Source organism: Zootoca vivipara, chromosome 6, assembly GCF_963506605.1.
Source record: "Zootoca vivipara chromosome 6, rZooViv1.1, whole genome shotgun sequence".
In the NCBI taxonomy this organism is placed as follows: Eukaryota; Metazoa; Chordata; class Lepidosauria; order Squamata; family Lacertidae; genus Zootoca; species Zootoca vivipara.
The window spans coordinates 92,017,888-92,034,741 of NC_083281.1; the positions used below are offsets into that span (position 1 = coordinate 92,017,888).

Here is a 16,854-nt window from a genome sequence, read left to right on the forward strand (position 1 = left end):
GGTGGAAATGGCGTGGGCTTGGGTTTTGTTTTCATTTTGAAACCAGGCGACCCCTAGGCACGCACTCCTTCGCTCCTTCCAAAAGCCTGGGAGCAGATTGCACCAAAAGCCCGCCTCCTGAGAAGGCTGGAAAAATGACTGGGAACGAATTTTGCAGCGGGCAATTTTTTCAAAGTAAGGAAACACAGGTTTTTTTTTAAGACAGCCCCCCCTCCACACATGGAAGAGAAAAGCAGCGCTGACCCTCGGCTTTTGTGCAAGAAAGTCCTCCTTAACGGCATTGTTAAACTTTGGAACTCCCTCCCACGGGAGGCAGGCATGGCCACCGACCTGAATGGCTTTAAAAGGGGATACGACAAATAAATGGAGGAGAGGACTGTCCGTGGCTACTAGCCAGGGCTTTTTCCCCCCAGCTGGAACTCAGTTTCGGCATCAGGTGGGCGCCCTTGTCATTATAAGAGGCGTATCAGCTGCTGCAAAGCACGGGAGGAAGGGGAGAGGGCTCGGATCCTGCTCGCAGGTTTTCCCCAGGCCACATTGAGCAGAGTTTGCAGGAGCCTGATCCCGCAAGGATCTTGCGCGCTGCCCCGTTTTTTGTGCGTTTCTTGCCTCCTTGGCCACTAGATGCCGCCGTCGGGGCTCTTTTTCGGCTGGACGGCAGGGCAAGGACCACCCCCACCCCGAGAGCAGCCATCCTGGGGAGGGGGAGGGAGAGCCTTCCCACATTCTCCGAAATCTGGGGCAAAGCCGGGGAGGGAAAGACCCGGGGGAGAAGTCTCCGGAAGCCGCCTCTCGCCTTGCAGACTGCGGCGATGCTGCCTCGTCGGCGCTGCGAGAAGAAGCCCCTTTGAAAGGCGAGGAGGCGGCGAGCCCGCTGGGCATCATCCGCAAACGGGGAGGCGAGCCCTCTTGCCTTGGCGGCGATTGTTCCCTCGGGTCTCCGCGCCGCGAAGCCCTGCATGGAGAGGGCGTGAGGAGGCGCGCAAGTGGCCCGGGGCTCGCTGGATCCTGCCCCGCCATGGATGCCCGCAAGGCGAGCCTCCCGCGCTGGGGCTTGCACGGTCTGCTCTTTGCAACGGTGCTGCTCGCCTGCGGCGGGCAAGGCAGGAGCCGGGAGGACGGCGGCGCCGCCTGCTACGGGGGCTTCGACCTCTACTTCATCCTGGACAAGTGAGTGGCTCTCGTGGGCGATCCGGAGGGGGCTTTGGGCAGCCTCCCCACGAGGCCAGGGGCATGCATCAAAAGGCCAGCAGCTGTCTTATTACCCCCACCTCCGTTTAATCAGTATTTTTATTTTTATTATTCCACCCAGGGCAGGTTGAAAACCATGTAAAGCAATTTGCAATCATAAAAATAAGATGGGTCCTGGAAGCTCACATCTCAGGTGTCAAAGGCCAGCAGAAAGAGGTTTTATTTTTACCCCCCACCCCCAGTCTGGAAGCCCCCCAAGGAACTCTTCCAGGTTCCTGTTGCATTTCTTGCTCTAGTTTATCTCGGTTTGGGAAATGTATACAGCAGCAGCAACAAGTCCTTTTTTGCAGCGATTGCAATTTGGGTTGGTGATTCGTGCAGAGGTTGCCCCTAGGAAGGCTCTCCCGCCATTCCCTATGTGGCCAACCATGGAATTGGTTCCCGAAGGAGGCTGGGATGGCTTTTTTAAAAAAAGAGTGGACAAATTTATGGAGGAGGCGAGGGCTTTTGAGGGCTACTACGTAGCCAGGATGGCTCTGCTCTGCTTCTGAATACCTGTTGCTGGAAAGCACAGGAGGGGAGAGGGCTCTTGGGCTCAGGTTCTGCTTGTGGGTTTCCCGTTGGGGCATCTGGTTGGCCTCTGTGAGAACAGAACACTGGGCTAGATGGGCCATTGGCCTGATCCAGCAGGCTCTTCTTATGTTCTGAAGGGAGAGATATTCCCGTGTTTCACCCAGCAAAGCAAAGTTTGGGAAACTTTTGCAAAGGAGGTAGGTAGCTAAGGGATGCTATTTTTTTGCCCTCCGGTGTTGCTGAACACCACCTCTGTTTTCTCCGAGAGTGATGGAGAGGGACCTGATCCTTCCTCTCCTGAATTGATCCTCAGGTTCTGGATGCTAAGGAATAAACTTGCGATTTGGCCAATGTGTTGGAAAGTGCAATTGTTGTGGCTTCTCTCCCCCCCCCCCACTCCATGTACGATTCTCTCCCTTTAACTCTGAGTCACTTTTTTCTTTGTTCCCAGCTAATGAAATGCACATTTCTCTCCTTGCTGCTTTCTCTTGCTTAATAGTGTCCAGAGATGATATAAAATGCTTACTCATGTTATTTACCCCACAGCTGACTCAGTGCCATCGTGTTTACATAAGAGGCTTATGGTTGCGTTTACAACATTTATCCAGCTGTGCGGGTGCCTGAGAATAGAGGGACGGGACTATTGGCAACATTAATAGAAATAGGCATGTCATAAGATGGGGAGGGCAAAACCCAAACAAAAGGCCTCATCTAGGCCTGGATCCAAAAAGCTGCTCTCACGGCCCCAAGAGGCTGGGCATCGGCCTTGTGGAAGTTTTAATTTTCCTTCCTCAAAGAGCAGACACTCTCCCGGGTCCCTGTGCTTCCACACATGGAGCATCTCCTCAGTTTCAAAATAGGGTTATTTATTTATTGCTTATAAATATAAATTCCCACCTTTTCCCCCAGGAAGCACACATGGCTCTCCCACCCTCCTCATTTAATCCCCGCAACAGCCCGGCAAGGTAGGGTTAGGCCGAGAGGCAGTGACTGGGCCCATTGTCGCACCCGGTGAGCTTCCTTTCTGAGTGGGGATTTGAACTCTGGTCTCCCAGGTCCCAGGGACCCAGGTGGCGCTGTGGGTTAAACCACTGCGCCTAGGGCTTGCTGATCAGAAGGTCAGCGGTTCGAATCCCTGTGACGGGGTGAGCTCCCGTTGCTCGGTCCCAGCTCCTGCCAACCTAGCAGTTCGAAAGCACGTCAAAATGCAAGTAGATAAATAGGAACCGCTCCAGCGGGAAGGTAAACGGCGTTTCCGTGCGCTGCTCTGGTTCGCCAGAAGTGGCTTTGTCATGCTGGCCACATGACCTGGAAGCTATACACCGGCTCCCTCGGCCAATAATGCGAGATGAGCGCGCAACCCCAGAGTCGGTCACGACTGGACCTAATGGTCAGGGGTCCCTTTACCTTTACCTCCCAGGTCCAAGTCCAACACTCTAACCACTATGCAACATGGCATCTTGTGGTTTTCCACCATTGTCTGGAGTGGGTGCACTCTGAAAACGTAATTTTTATTACGTTTTCATATTTTTCCTTTGTCACATTCATATCAAATCATATAATCACATACAACTTTGCTCATACCAAGCCTCGACTCCGCCCTGCCCCACTCCCTGGCTTTCTTAAGCAATCACAATGCTCTTAGCATTTCTATATCACCCTGTTTACCTTCTTACTTAAACAAAATTACTTTAGTATTTGTAAATCAGTTTCAAAAATTATCATTACAAAATATTTTAAATCAAACCTGCAGACGGTCTCAGATGTTTACAATGTTCTTTCATATATTGTATAAATTTAGTCCTTTTCAAACAGTTTGTCATGCTGGTTTCGGATCTTCCCCGTCAGCTTTGCCAGTTCTGCATATTCAATCATTTTTATCTGCCATTCTTCCAAAGCTGGAAGTTCCTGCTGCTTCCATTTCTGGGCTAAAAGTGGCCTTGCAGCCGTGATAGCATACATAAACATATTTAAGTCTACTTTTGGAATTTCTTCTCCCACAATACCCAATAGAAAAGCCTCCAGTTGTTTTTTTTTAATAAAAGTATATTTAAAAATCTTTTTCAATCCATTGTATATCATATCCCAGTAGGCTTTAACTTTACTACATGTCCACCACATATGGAGGAAATTCCCTTCCTTCTCCTTGCATTTCCAATTTGCCTTATATTGAGTTCTATACATTTTAGCAAGTTAAAAAAGATAAAGGTAAAGGACCCCTGACAGTTAAGTCAAATACCATCTATACATCATCTTCATTAAATTTCCCTTAAGTGCCGTACATGCAGTAAATTTAATTGTTTTTGTCCATAATGTTTCCCACTTATCTAATTCAATATTATGACCATAATACTGCTGTCCCAGTCTTTAAAAATCTATTTCATTGGTCAAATTTTTATTTTGCCCTTTCTCTGAAGTCAGAGCTTAGGGTGGCACAGGGGAGGGCTCTTGCGTTCTCCTCCCAGCAACCTTCCTTGGTAGGGCCAGGCTGGCAGAGTAGTGGGAAAGAAGGGAGGAAATGGGTCACGATTGCCCACGGGACTCCGCAGGCTGGGATTCTTCCCGATGTGAGTCTTGCATTCCACGTTGGCGCTCTTCTTGAGCCGGCCATTTTCACATCGAAAATGCTTCAGAAGAGCCATATGGCAAGCCCCCGGACTCCTTTGGCCCAGAAAGGGCATTGGAACAGCCAAAGAAAAGAAATGGAAAATGGCCAACACCTCTGCTGCTAAATGTTGTCATTTGGTTACTGGAGCAATGGGTCTCAGCAATGGCTCGGACTGGGGTGGGAGTGGAATTGCTTGCAGGCTGCGTTCAAGGGTTGTGGGTTCCCTCCCCAAAACACACACTTGCTTCTCAAAGTGGACAAGCTTAGTTGCTGTCCAGGATGCCAAGCTGAGAGCCCCCCGAATGGCAACTGGAGCAGAGGGAGACCCCCGAGGGAAACAAATCCACATGCCCCTTAAGAAAACGAGGAGAAAGCCGCTCCAGTTTCCTGCTGCAAAACACAAGGGCTGCCTCCAGCTTCTTGTGCTGGCCACTTTAATTTGGGTCTAATATTTCTTCCGGAGTGCCAAGTTTCATGGGATGGGGAAGGGAAGGCCACATGGGTGATGAGGATTGCAGATTGCTCGCACTTTCTGAGAGATCAGTCGGGTCCGAATGTGCTCTCTGCCAGGGAAACCAAAATAGTTCCTGGGCTCTGTATAACTCTGCTCAATTAATAGGGCATTTATTGACTACTAGTGGATTTTAGCCCGTTTAAAAACGGGCGCTAGAGGAAGCGGCCTGCCGGGACTGGCTTGGCGGTGGCGGGTCTTCCCGCCACCACCAAGCCAGTTCGCAGCGGGGGCTTTTCGCCGTTTGCCTTCCCCTGAGGGGGAGGCAAACGGCGAAAAACCCCGCCGCGCCGCAATTCGGCTCCGGGACTGGCTTGGCGGTGGCGGGAAGACCCGCCACCGCCAAGCCAGTCCGCAGCGGGGGCTTTTCGCCGTTTGCCTTCCCCTGGGGGAGGCAAACGGCGAAAAACCTCGCCGCGCCGCAATTCGGCTCCGGGACTGGCTTGGCGGTGGCGGGTCTTCCCGCCACCGCCAAGCCAGTCCGCAGTGGGGGTTTTTCGCCGTTTGCCTTCCCCTGGGGGAGGCAAACGGCGAAAAACCCCGCCGCGCCGCAAATCGGCTCCGGGACTGGCTTGGCGGTGGCGGGTCTTCCCGCCACCGCCAAGCCAGTCCGCAGCGGGGGCTTTTCGCCGTTTGCCTTCCCTCGAGGGGGAGGCAAACGGCGAAAAACCCCGCCGCGCCGCAATTCGGCTCCGGGACTGGCTTGGCGGTGGCGGGTCTTCCCGCCACCGCCAAGCCAGTCCGCAGCGGGGGCTTTTCGCCGTTTGCCTTCCCTCGAGGGGGAGGCAAACGGCGAAAAACCCCGCCGCGCCGCAATTCGGCTCCGGGACTGGCTTGGCGGCGGCGGGAAAAAGGGGAGGAATTCCTCCCCTTCTTCCCGCCGCTGCCAAGCCAAAGCGGGCCTCCCTCCGCGCCCGCTGCCGCTTCGGCTTCCTCGGGTTCCCCGAGGAAGCGCCGTCCCATGCCGGAGGTGTGCGGCAAGGCTGCCGGGGGGGGGGAGCGCTTCTCTCCCCCGCCGCCTCACCGCGCACCTCCAGCATGAGACTGGGCTTCGGAGCGGCGGTTGGCGGAGCGGCAGTTGGCTGTTCCCTGTGTCCCGAGAGCACGGGTCCAATCCCTGTGTCCCTGGTTGTCCCTCCGTCCAATCCCTGTGTCTCTGGGGGACATGCGCAGTACCCCAGGGACACACGGGACATCTGGACGCAGGGACAACATGGACATTATTGTATAGGATAAGTATGGTACGGCTGCATGGCAAATAATGCGGGCAGCTCTAGCCGCCTCACCTCCAGAAAGATATCGTAGAATTGGAAAAGGTGCAGAAAGGGGACACCAAAATGATCCAGGGGATGGAGCAACTCTTTTGTGAGAAAAGTGGCAGCATTTGGGACTTAAAAGCTTAGGGAAGAGGGAGGGAAGAGGCCACATGAGAGAAGTTCATAAAATAATACATGGCTTTCGAAGGTTCTCAGGGGCCTAATTGTTGCTGATTTTACTACTGGATTGTTTAAGGGGGCATGTAGTTGGTGGTGTGTTAGCCAGGGCATTTAGGTGTCTCCTAGTTTGTCTTGTATTTCTTGTGTTGATAAGGGTTTGTTATTTTTGTAGAAGTCTGTTAGGCGGTATAAGCCTTTGGTTTGCCAGGTTTTTATCTGGAGGTTTTGCGCTGTGTGATGGAATAATGGGTGGCGTGCCAGGGGAATTAGTGGGGATACAGAGTTTACCTACTTCTGCTTTCCATGCTTTGAGCATGGTTTGTGTCAACCTGTTTAGTGTTGTGGGGATTTCCCTTCGTTTGTTTGGGAGGAATGGGTATGCTGTGGTGTGGGTATTTTCAGTTGTGTCCCTCTCCATGGCCCTCTCCACCTCTTTCCCCCTTTTCTTCCTAACGTAACACTAATGTCTCAGTAAATGAAATTGATCTGTAGAAAATGTAACTTGAAAAAAGAGACATTGCACATACTTTTGTAAACCAAGAAATCTTTAATAAAAATATGTGGTTGTTTTTTTAAAAAGAAATTATACATGGCTTGGAGGAAGTTTTTCTCTCTCCCTCTCATAACATGGCAGCCCACAGACATCCTTGGAAGCTGGAAGATTCAGGACAGGTAAAAGAAAGGGCTTATTTGTGTAGCACTTAGTCAAACTATGGGTGGCGCTGTGGTCTAAACCACCGAGCCTAGGGCTTGCCGACCAGAAGGTCAGCGGTTCAAATCCCCACGACGGGGTGAGCTCCCGTCACTCGGTCCCAGCTCCTGCCAACCTAGCAGTTCGAAAGCACATCAAAGTGCAAGTAGATAAATAGTTCCGTGCGCTGCTCTGGTTTCGTCAAAAGCAGCTTAGTCATGCTGGCCACATGGAAAAACTGTCTGCGGACGAACGTTGGCTCCCTCGGCCAGCAAAGCGAGATGAGCTCTGCACCCCCAGAGTCATTTGCAACTGGACTTAACCGTCAGGGGTCCCTTTACCTTTAGTCAAACTATGGAACTCTCTCCCGAGGGGGCAGGGATGGTCACCAACCTCGATGGGTTTCAAAGCGGAAAAGGGCCCCTGGCCTTGCTTTGCCTCTACAGTTTGTAACAGTGGGTCTCAGCCACTCAGAGGTGGAAGGAGAACAGGTAGAAGGGCTTCTGGGCAAGTGGAAAGTGGTGGACTCTCCTTCCTTGGGGGTTTTTAAGCAGAGGTTGAATGGCAGCCTGCCATGGATGCTTTAGCTGAGATTCCTGAATTGCAGGGGGTTGGTCTAGAGCAGTGGTGGTGGTGGCGAACCTATGCCAGAAGGGGCACTCAGAGCCCTGTCTGTGGGCACATGTGCTATCCCCTCAGCACAGAGCTGGCAGAAGGCGAGGGCAGTGCATCAAATCCTTAGCTCAACTTGGGCCATGTGTGCGGCGGGTTGGCGCAGGAAACCGCACAGAAGGAGCAAGATGCAATGCCCATCGGTGGGACTCTCTCCAAAACGGGTGGCAGCTATTCTTTGGCCCGAGTTCATTGCGCCCAATTGCGCTGAGGTTTTGGATGCTGCACGAGCAGGACAGCAAAGAGCTGAAATCCCCAAACTTGCCCGTCTGCTGAACTGCCTTTAGGGCTCCTTTTGCTCAACTGCTCCGCACAGGATGCCCAGTCCGAGAAGGTGCCCTCCTGGCCAGGGAGGCGCAAAGGGAAAGGCCAGGTGGGGCATTGGTCCCTTTCGAATACGTGACACTATCCCCAAGCAGGCGCTCATGTTGTTTTCAGAAGCTGGTCGTGGATCCTGGGACTTGTGTCTGAGTAGAAACACCTCGGATGGGGCTTTGGGTGTGTGTGTACAAAACTGAGCCATAACCCCCAGGGTGCGTGTTTTTCCTTGGGGAGCCTCCACTGTGGGTGGTGCTTTGTGATAAATAAGTGGGTTTGGGGGTTGCAGTTTGGGCACTCAGTCTTTAAAAGTTACAGGTAGGTAGCCGTGTTGGTCTGAGTCGAAGCAAAATAATAAAATTCCTTCAGTAGCACCTTAAAGACCAACTAAGTTTTTATTTTGGTATGAGCTTTCGTGTGCATGCACACTTCTTCAGATACACTTGAAACAGAAGAGCCAGACCCTTATGTATATACAGAGGGTGGGGGTGGGGTGTGTGGGAATGGGTGATGGGCTGATGGGAGTGGTAAACCTGTAGATGGCTGTTAACGACTGCTGATGACTGCAATTGGTCCTGCGGGGAAAAAGCAAGGGCTGAGGCGCTAAAGAAAGCTTGATCATGCATAATGAGATAAGAATCCAATGTCTTTGTTCATCCCAGGTGGCTCCATGCTTTTAAGCTTGGTAATGAGTTCCAATTCAGCAACTTCTCTTTCCAGTCTGTTCCTGAAATTTTTTCTGTAATAAAACAGCTGCTTTGAGATCTTGTATAGAATGTCCTGGGAGATTGAAGTGTTCTCCTACTGGTTTCTCTGTCTTGTGGTTCCTGATGTCAGATTTATGTCCATTTATCCTTTGGCGTAGGGTTTGGCCTGTTTGTCCAATATAGAGAGCTGAAGGGCACTGTTGGCATTTGATGGCATACACAATGTTAGAAGATGAGCAATTAAATAGTCCTGAGATGGTATGTTGGATGTTGTTGGGGCCAGTAATGATGTTGTCCGGGTGTATGTGGCAGCAAAGTTGGCATCTGGGTTTATTGCAGGCTCTGGTACCAGTGTCCATGTTAAGTCTGGTGGTTGTATTATTGTGGGTGAGGAGTTGTTTAGGATTGGGTGGCTGTCTGTAGGCAATGAAAGGTCTTCCTCCCAGAGCTTGAGAAAGGGAGTCTTTAAAAGGTTTGCCATCTAGAGGAGCCTTGGGGGGTCCCTTGCAACTCTCCAATTCTATGAGGCAGCAATGCTTCTGAATACCAGTTCTGGAAACCACAGGAGGGGAGAGAGCTCTTTTGCTCAAAGCATGCTTTTGCAGGTTTCCCAAAGGCCTCTGGTTGGCCACTGTGAGAAAAGGATTCTGGGCCAGATCCTGCAGCTTCTTCTGGCGTTCTTGTGTTCAAACGAATCAGAACGAATGTTCATTAAACAGGACGTCTGGAAGGGCCTTCGCTCTCTCTTGTAAATAGGGCAGCTTCCGGTGGGACTAGAATCTGCATTATCAGAGGCATGGAGGACTGTCCTCAGTTGACAGGAATATGGAGAGGGGAGGGGAGAGAAATGGCAAGCAGTTGAGTCAAACGGCAAATGCTATTTGACCCTCTTGTTTACCATTTCCTCCCGCATCTGTATGTCTCTGCCAACTGTGCATAACTCTTCATCCACAAATGCAGCTGCTGCTGCCATAACGCTCCTTTGTCACGAAAGTGCTCTAGGACTCTCTAATGTGGTTTCTCCAATATTTTAATATGAGCTGCCCAAAGAAGTTTGCTTTGCTTGTTTATTTACCAGCAAGATTTATATGCCTCTTAATCAAAAACACCTCTGAGCAGTATACATAAAACAATATTATATACAAGAAAATACCAATAAAGGCAAACTTTGAAATCAAGCAGACGCAGAATTTTTCAAAGTATGGACAAACCCAGCATTTTTAAAACAAAGATTCATAAATTTGGGTAGGGTTGTCTAAACAAAAAAATAAAAACCCAGTCTGGTTGCTATAGACTGGCCTCCCCCACCCTGAAGACCTCCAGATGTTTCGGAAGACGCCCATCAGTACCAGCTGTCACAGCCATGGGATGCAGGGGCACAGGGGAGTTGAAGTCCAAAACATCTGGAGGGTGCCAGGTTGGGGAAGGCTGATGCAGACCAAGTGGACCTCCAGCTGTTATACAGCCTCCATCACACCTGAACATTTGGCATGATAGGTGGAGGCTGATGGGAGAAAGAGGCCAGCAACATCTGGAAGACCCCAGGTTTCTCTGTCCTCACTCTGGACCATCTGGTAGTGTAGCTGTTGTGGAGGGGTGCTTTCACAACTGAGGCTAAAGCAGGGTTTTAGTTCTTTAAAATGAGTATTTTGGGGTGGGCATTTTTTTTAAAAAAAAACCTACATCTTTGAGTCAAATGTGAACCCTCCAATGACACTGAATGTAGCAGATCTGAGTTCAAAATGTGTCTGTTCCTGCATTGCAGGGGGTGCGACTCGATGGCCCTTTGGACCCCTTCCAACTCTCCAGTTTTATGATCCTTCCATTTTCCATGACATTTTCAAGTGATCTTTTTTCAAATGGAAGCAATTTTTTTTTGGTGTCACTTCTTTGAGGCTATTTGAAGGCTGCTTTTGTGAGATCTGGGACTTCAGTGAATGGAGCTGCCTCTACTCTGTGAAGTTGATTGTGAATGTCTGCATTGCGTTCCCCTTTCATTCATGCCCCTCCATTCATCTTTGTTGTCATGCTACCTCATTTTTGTTCTTTCATTCTTCCCCCCACCCCCCTGCTAAAAATAACCTCCTTGGGATCTTCATCATCCAGACCTGTAGCATATACCATGTGTCCTGCTTTACAGGACGATTATCCTCTTTTCATGGCCGGCTCTATAATGCGGGGTGGCACTGTGGTCTAAACCACTGAGCCTCTTGGGCTTGCCAATCAGAAGGTCCTCTCATGCCTGTCCAGCCCTGCAGCTTTGGTGAGGGTGCACGTGGCATAAGACCCTCTGTAGGAGTGAGACGTGGTCGGAGGAGCCATCGGGTTTGCTTCACGTGGAAAAATGTCTTGGGCCAGCCCTGCCTCTATTTGAAAGGTGGTCAGAGAACTGTTGTCCTCTTGAAGGGCTGTGTGATCCAGGCTTGCACTGAAGATAAAGGATCACCTGAAGGAAGAGCTTCAGGTTTGACTCTGCTCACCCGCCGTTAGTGTTCGTGCAGCATACTGAGCAGACCTGCAGTTCGTAAGACAGTGAGATGCCATTTCAGGTTAGAGTCTCATGGTTAGACCATCTCTTTTAAGAGGCAGAACATAAGGAGAGCCTGTTGGATCAGGCTAGTGGCCCATCTAGTCCAGCATCCTGTTCTCACACGGCCAACCAGATGCCTCTATTGGGAATTGCACAAGCAGGATTCGAGCACAAGAGCAACGCTTCCCTCCTGTGGTTTCTTTCAACTGATGTTCAGAAACGTTACTTCCTCCAACTGTGGAGGCAGAACATAGCCATCGGATTTTCCGCCATGAATTTGTCTAATCCTCTTTGAAAGCCATCTAGGTTGGTGGTCATCACTACTTCCTGTGGGAGTGAGTTGCATTGAAGGGCTTTTAAAAAAAATCTGTCCTGAATCTTCCAACATTCTGTTTCACTGGATGCCTACGAGTTCTAGCTTTATGAAAGAGGGCAAAAATATTTTCTTTCTCCGGTGCATGCCTAATTTTACAAACTTTTTCTCTAGGAGTTTCCTCACAGGGGAGTTACTCTATTCGCTTGATCGTTTTGGTTGACCTTTTGTGAACCTTCTTGGTGTTTCTGAACTGAGGGGGTTTGGGGTGGGGTTTTTTAATGTTTCTACTTTCGCCTCTTCCATCTAGAAGGGAAAGAAGCCGTCCTCCTTGCAAAGAAAAGGGATTTATTTATTTAAATTTCTTTCTGCTGGCCTTCAACATCGCGGTGGCAGCACTTTTCCTGTGCGAGGAGGCGTGTGGGAAGGTCTCGCGGAAAAAAGAGCTGTAATTTTAGATGTTTGGATTCTTGTTCCGAGGGGAGACGAAAAGCTGGAGGATGTACTTATGTGGCGAATTTAAAAAGTGGTGTGTAACTGAGACAGGCTCCTTCCAAACCACCAAGAACTCAGAAGCCTCTTGTCTAGCGGGTCCCTGAGTTGCAGCAGCAGAGCCGACAAGGGAGCTCGTTCGGAGCCATGGGGAGCTCTAGAGCTGGACCAGGGCAGGGATTCCTTCTCTAGACCATGGAAAGTAGACCTGTGTTTCTAAACGCAATGGCTGTTCCTCAGCTGCCTCTCTTTAAAGGGAAAAACTGATGCCTTCAGTTTTATATTTTTATATATCCCTCTGATGCCTTCAGTTTTATATGTTTATCTTTGTATTGAGAAATGTTTTTTGTTTCTGACTATCGGTCGAATAAAGTATATTGATTGATTGACACTAAATTTTGAGGGGCAGGCGGCTAAGAAAGGTGTCCAGGAGCCTCTGCCCCCGTTTCCAATCTTACCATAGCCCCAAATTCACAAATGGCAGCTGGCAAATAGAGTAAGACATCTGGTGTCCTGTCTCATTTACAATATGGGCATATTACTGAACTGTCGTCGAGGATTCCTGAGACGGGGCTTCCTTAGTGATGGCACCCAGGTTGTGAGAACTCCATATTCTGGGAGATTTACCCAGGGCCACTCCTGGGTGGCTTTTAGGGTAGGGTCCAAACAGCATTTAGTTTAGAGAGAAGGTGAGAAAGAGGGGGCATGGTAGAAGTGTATAAGGTTATGACTTACATGGAGACAGTGGATAGAGGCAGGGCCGTCTTAAGCGCCCCTGGCGCCGTGGAACGACGGATCCCTCCTGCGGCCCCCCCCGCCCCGTTTCCCAGTGCGGTGGGTGGGCGCAGCGCGGCTGCCACAGGAGCTGCTGCGCGGCGGGCAGGCAGGCACAGCGTGGTTGCCGTGGGCGCAGCTGCGCGGTGGACCGTCGGACCGGCCGGCCAGCGGGTGGGCGCAGCTCGCGGCGCTCTCCTGGCGGGCCGGCGCCGTGGTGCCCTGCGCCACCCAGCCTGGCCGTAGGGCCGGCCCTGGATAGAGAAGAGTCTTCCTCCCTCATAATGCTTGAACTCGTGGGCATCCAATGAAGCTGGATGTTAGAAGATTCAGGACCTTTATTGTCAATGTACAACCTGTGTACAGTGAAGTTGTTGTTGTTGTTGCTGTTGTTGCTGTTGTTGCTGTTCTATTTATTTATACTCTGCCTTTCCCCCTGATGGCACTCAAGGCAGCTTACAGACAAAAACAAGAACCACTAGAAACAAAAGACAAATCGATGAATAAAATACCATTAAACACTGATAGAATTAAAACTATATCCATATATAAAATCTGTAAAACACATCAATAGTTACAATGAACGATAAACTTATGGAACTTGCTCCCACAGGAGGCAGCGATGGCCACCAACCTCGATGGCTTTCAAAGCAGAATCCTGCTCAGGGTTGTCTTAAGCATATGTGGCGCTGGGGTGCAAAGATCTGCCCGGTGCCCCCCCCAGTTGCCCAGTCCCAGGCATGCAGGAGGGCGGAGCCGTCCGTCCGTCCGTCTCAGTGTCTCGCTGGTTCGGTCTCCCCCGAACTCGTGGCGCAAAGCTGCCCACAGCAGAAGAACCCGTCACGGCACTCCGACTGACGGACGGGCTCTTCCCCGGGCTCAACTCTTGGGCCCTGGACTCTCGGCCTGGCGCCCCTGAGAGCCCGGGTGCCCCACACCCCTAGCGCCTATGGGTAAGACCAGGGGTCAGCAAACTTTTTCAGCAGGGGGCTGTTCCACTGTCCCTCAGACCTTGTGGGGGGCCGGACTATATTTTGAAAAATAATATGAACGAATTCCTATGCCCCACAAATAACCCAGAGATGCATTTTAAATGAAAGGGCACATTCTACTCATGTAAAAACACCAGGCAGGTCCCACAAATAACCCAGAGATGCATTTTAAATGAAAGGACACATTCTACTCATATAAAAACATGCTGATTCCCGGGCCGTCCACGGGCCGGATTTAGAAGGCGATTGGGCCGCATCCGGCCCCCGGGCTTTAGTTTGGGGTAAGACAGCCCTGATCCTGCTTGGGGCTTCCCTTTGGGCATCTGGCTGGCCACTGTGGGAGCAGGATGTTGGCTTAGATGTATTCTTGCATGCTTTTGACCTAAGCAATATTTTAAGATGTTCTCTTTCATGTTTTACATTCGTGTTTACTTTCATGTTACATTCGTCTTGCACAACAGTGTTCCACCGTTTCAAAAAGTTTTGCCAGTGGAACCAGTGAGCCACTAAGGGACATTAACCTGTCGCTTCAGTGGATGCAGCCCTATCTAACTTTCTCCCTAGCAAGACCAAACTGTTTCTCACTAAGAGCAACTTTGTTTCCTCAGGGCCGGCCCACCCATGAGGCAAAGTGAGATAAGGTGGCAGGATCCACCAGGGCAGGAGATCCTGATGTTGAGTCCCACCCCCTGTTCCTGATAGAGATCTTCCTTGACCCCTTCTTACCCGGCATGGAGGGAGTCACCATTCTGGGGTCTGCCTCAGGTGCCAAAATGTCTTGAGCCGGCCCTGGTCTCCCTTTTCCCAAATGAAATCGGCTGAAAAGCTCTGTGCAGCGCAGAGCCCGTCTCAAAGCTGTGCAGGGGTGCGGATGAGAGGCAGCCCTTGTGTGATTTGTGTAGTGGTGAGTTAAAGGTCCAGTGCTGCAGTTATTTATCCTTGTCAAAGAACAGTCCCCAGGGCTCACCTGGGAGATCCATCATCTGCATGGGCCTTTCAAAAGCAACACATGAAATACGGGCATTTCCCTTCCCCCTCCCCCTCCAAGGAACTGCGAAAGGCATTTTGAACAGAAGATCAGCTTTGAACCTGATGAGCTCCACAGATGTCCAGATGAACCAAAACCTTAATAAAGCAGCAGCAGCAAACTAAATGTTTCTGTAATTAAACCAATATTGCTTGGAATGGTTTTCTTTTCCAGATCAGGAAGTGTCTTGCACCACTGGAATGAAATCTACCATTTTGTGGAACATCTGGCCCACAAATTTATAAGGTAAGAAATTTGGCTGATAGAAGGAGGTTGATTTCAAGGAGCTTAAGCGTAATTAGGCTTCGGAAGTGCATGTTTACTCGGAAGTAAGTTCCGCTATGTTCAGTGGGGCTCAGTCCCAGGTAAATAAGTCCTTTTGTTTTGCTGAGTAAACCATGCATGGAATCGGGCCTTCATGTCTAATTGTGGATTATACCCGAAGAGAATCAAGTTCTTTCATCTCTCTTGGCTTCAGTTGGGCTTGTTTCTTTGATTCCTCATAACATCACAGCTGAGAAAAATTCACTGAGCAAATTCACAATTTAACTTGGTTGTGGGAGGGAACCCTCTAGTTCAGGCATCCCCAAACTGCGGCCCTCCAGATGTTTTGGCCTACAACTCCCATGATCCCTAGCTAAGAGGACCCAGTGGTCAGGGATGATGGGAATTGTAGTCCAAAACATCTGGAGGGCCGAACTTTGGGGATGCCTGCTCTAGTTTGTTTTGTCTTGAGCTTTCCTTTTGCCTTGCATTGGATCCCGTTTAATTAAAAGAAGGGAGCATAATTTATATTACAGAATGAATTCCAAAATGGATCCCTTCCTTCTGTATTTTCATGAGCAAGGTATCCTAAGGGTTCCGCTCTGGTCAGTGACCGAAATAAATCGATTCATTCATTCTAAGGGCTCCTCTCTCCGTCTCATTAAATACTTTGTTTTCAATTTTTGTTTTTAAAAACCAGTCATGGTATACTTCTAGCCCTTGTGTTACGTTTCTCTAGATCACTGGTTCCCAAAGTGGGGGGGGGTTACTGGGGGTGAGGGTGGCACTGAGAGGCACGTTATTTACGATTGACCGGGCTGGATCCTAGAGTGAAGCACTTTCCTTGCTTCCTGCTCTTCCTGCTTTCAAAGCTAATTCCTTAGATTACATTCGTTTGTATTTATGATGCTGAGTTGCCACAGTTCACAAGATAGCAGTTATTGGAACAGCTGCTGATTTTCTTATTACTTTGTCACTGTACATCAGTGGTGGGTGAAGGTTTGTGCATGTTTGATAAATCGCTACAGACAAATATTTTATGCTCTAAATTCCTTCCCCCTTCTGTTTTCGTTAATAAGAATATGGGGAGAAATTCATGCAATATTCTTGGCTGAATTTTGTTGTGTTGTTATCTTCCTTAGTGTGCCATGCAAGCCACTCATCTGAATAATGCTTTTTTTAAGGGTTAGGGCAGGGGGCACTGGGGATGAGTTTATGGAACCAAGGGGATGGTGACCCGGTAAAGTTTGCGAACCACTGCTGCAGAGTCTAGAACAGGCACCCCCAAACTTCGGCCCTCCAGATGTTTTGGACTGCAATTCCCATCTTCCCCGACCACTGGTCCTGTTAGCTAGGGATCATGGGAGTTGTAGGCCAGAACATCTGGAGGGCTGCAGTTTGGGGATGCCTGACTTAAGGCTTGCATAACTGTGCACAGAAGCCTGACAACCAGCTCCTATTTGGTACTGTGTGAGGGGCTGGGCAAGCGCCTGCAAAACTTCTTTTGGCCCAGCTATGCCTCTTCACCTGTCCCACACGTGATGTCATAGATTGCATCAGCTGTGGGGCGGGTGGGCATGGCTCGTTAGGCCCTGCAAGCTCAGTTGGTTCCCCACCGGCTTTTGACCTATGCTACAAACCAACAAGTTGCCATGGTCTTCTCCAAAGGAACCTGCAAGATCACCTTACCTCATATCCACCCACTGGACTGCTTCAATGAGTGGAACTGGCAGTGTTTCAGGTGCCCCATATTAC

General features: G+C 50.0%; 1 protein-coding gene across 1 annotated transcript in view; it reads left to right on the forward strand.

The window, feature by feature from the left end:
• Positions 1 to 698: 698 nt before the first annotated feature.
• ANTXR1 (ANTXR cell adhesion molecule 1) overlaps positions 699 to 16,854 on the forward strand; it is a 131,715-nt gene continuing 115,559 nt past the window's right edge. Inside the window, exons 1-2 of the mRNA XM_035118587.2 lie at positions 699 to 1,170; positions 15,010 to 15,081. Of these exons, the coding sequence (XP_034974478.2) occupies positions 1,019 to 1,170; positions 15,010 to 15,081 (224 nt within the window). The 5' untranslated portion in view covers positions 699 to 1,018. The remainder of the gene's footprint in view (positions 1,171 to 15,009; positions 15,082 to 16,854) is intronic.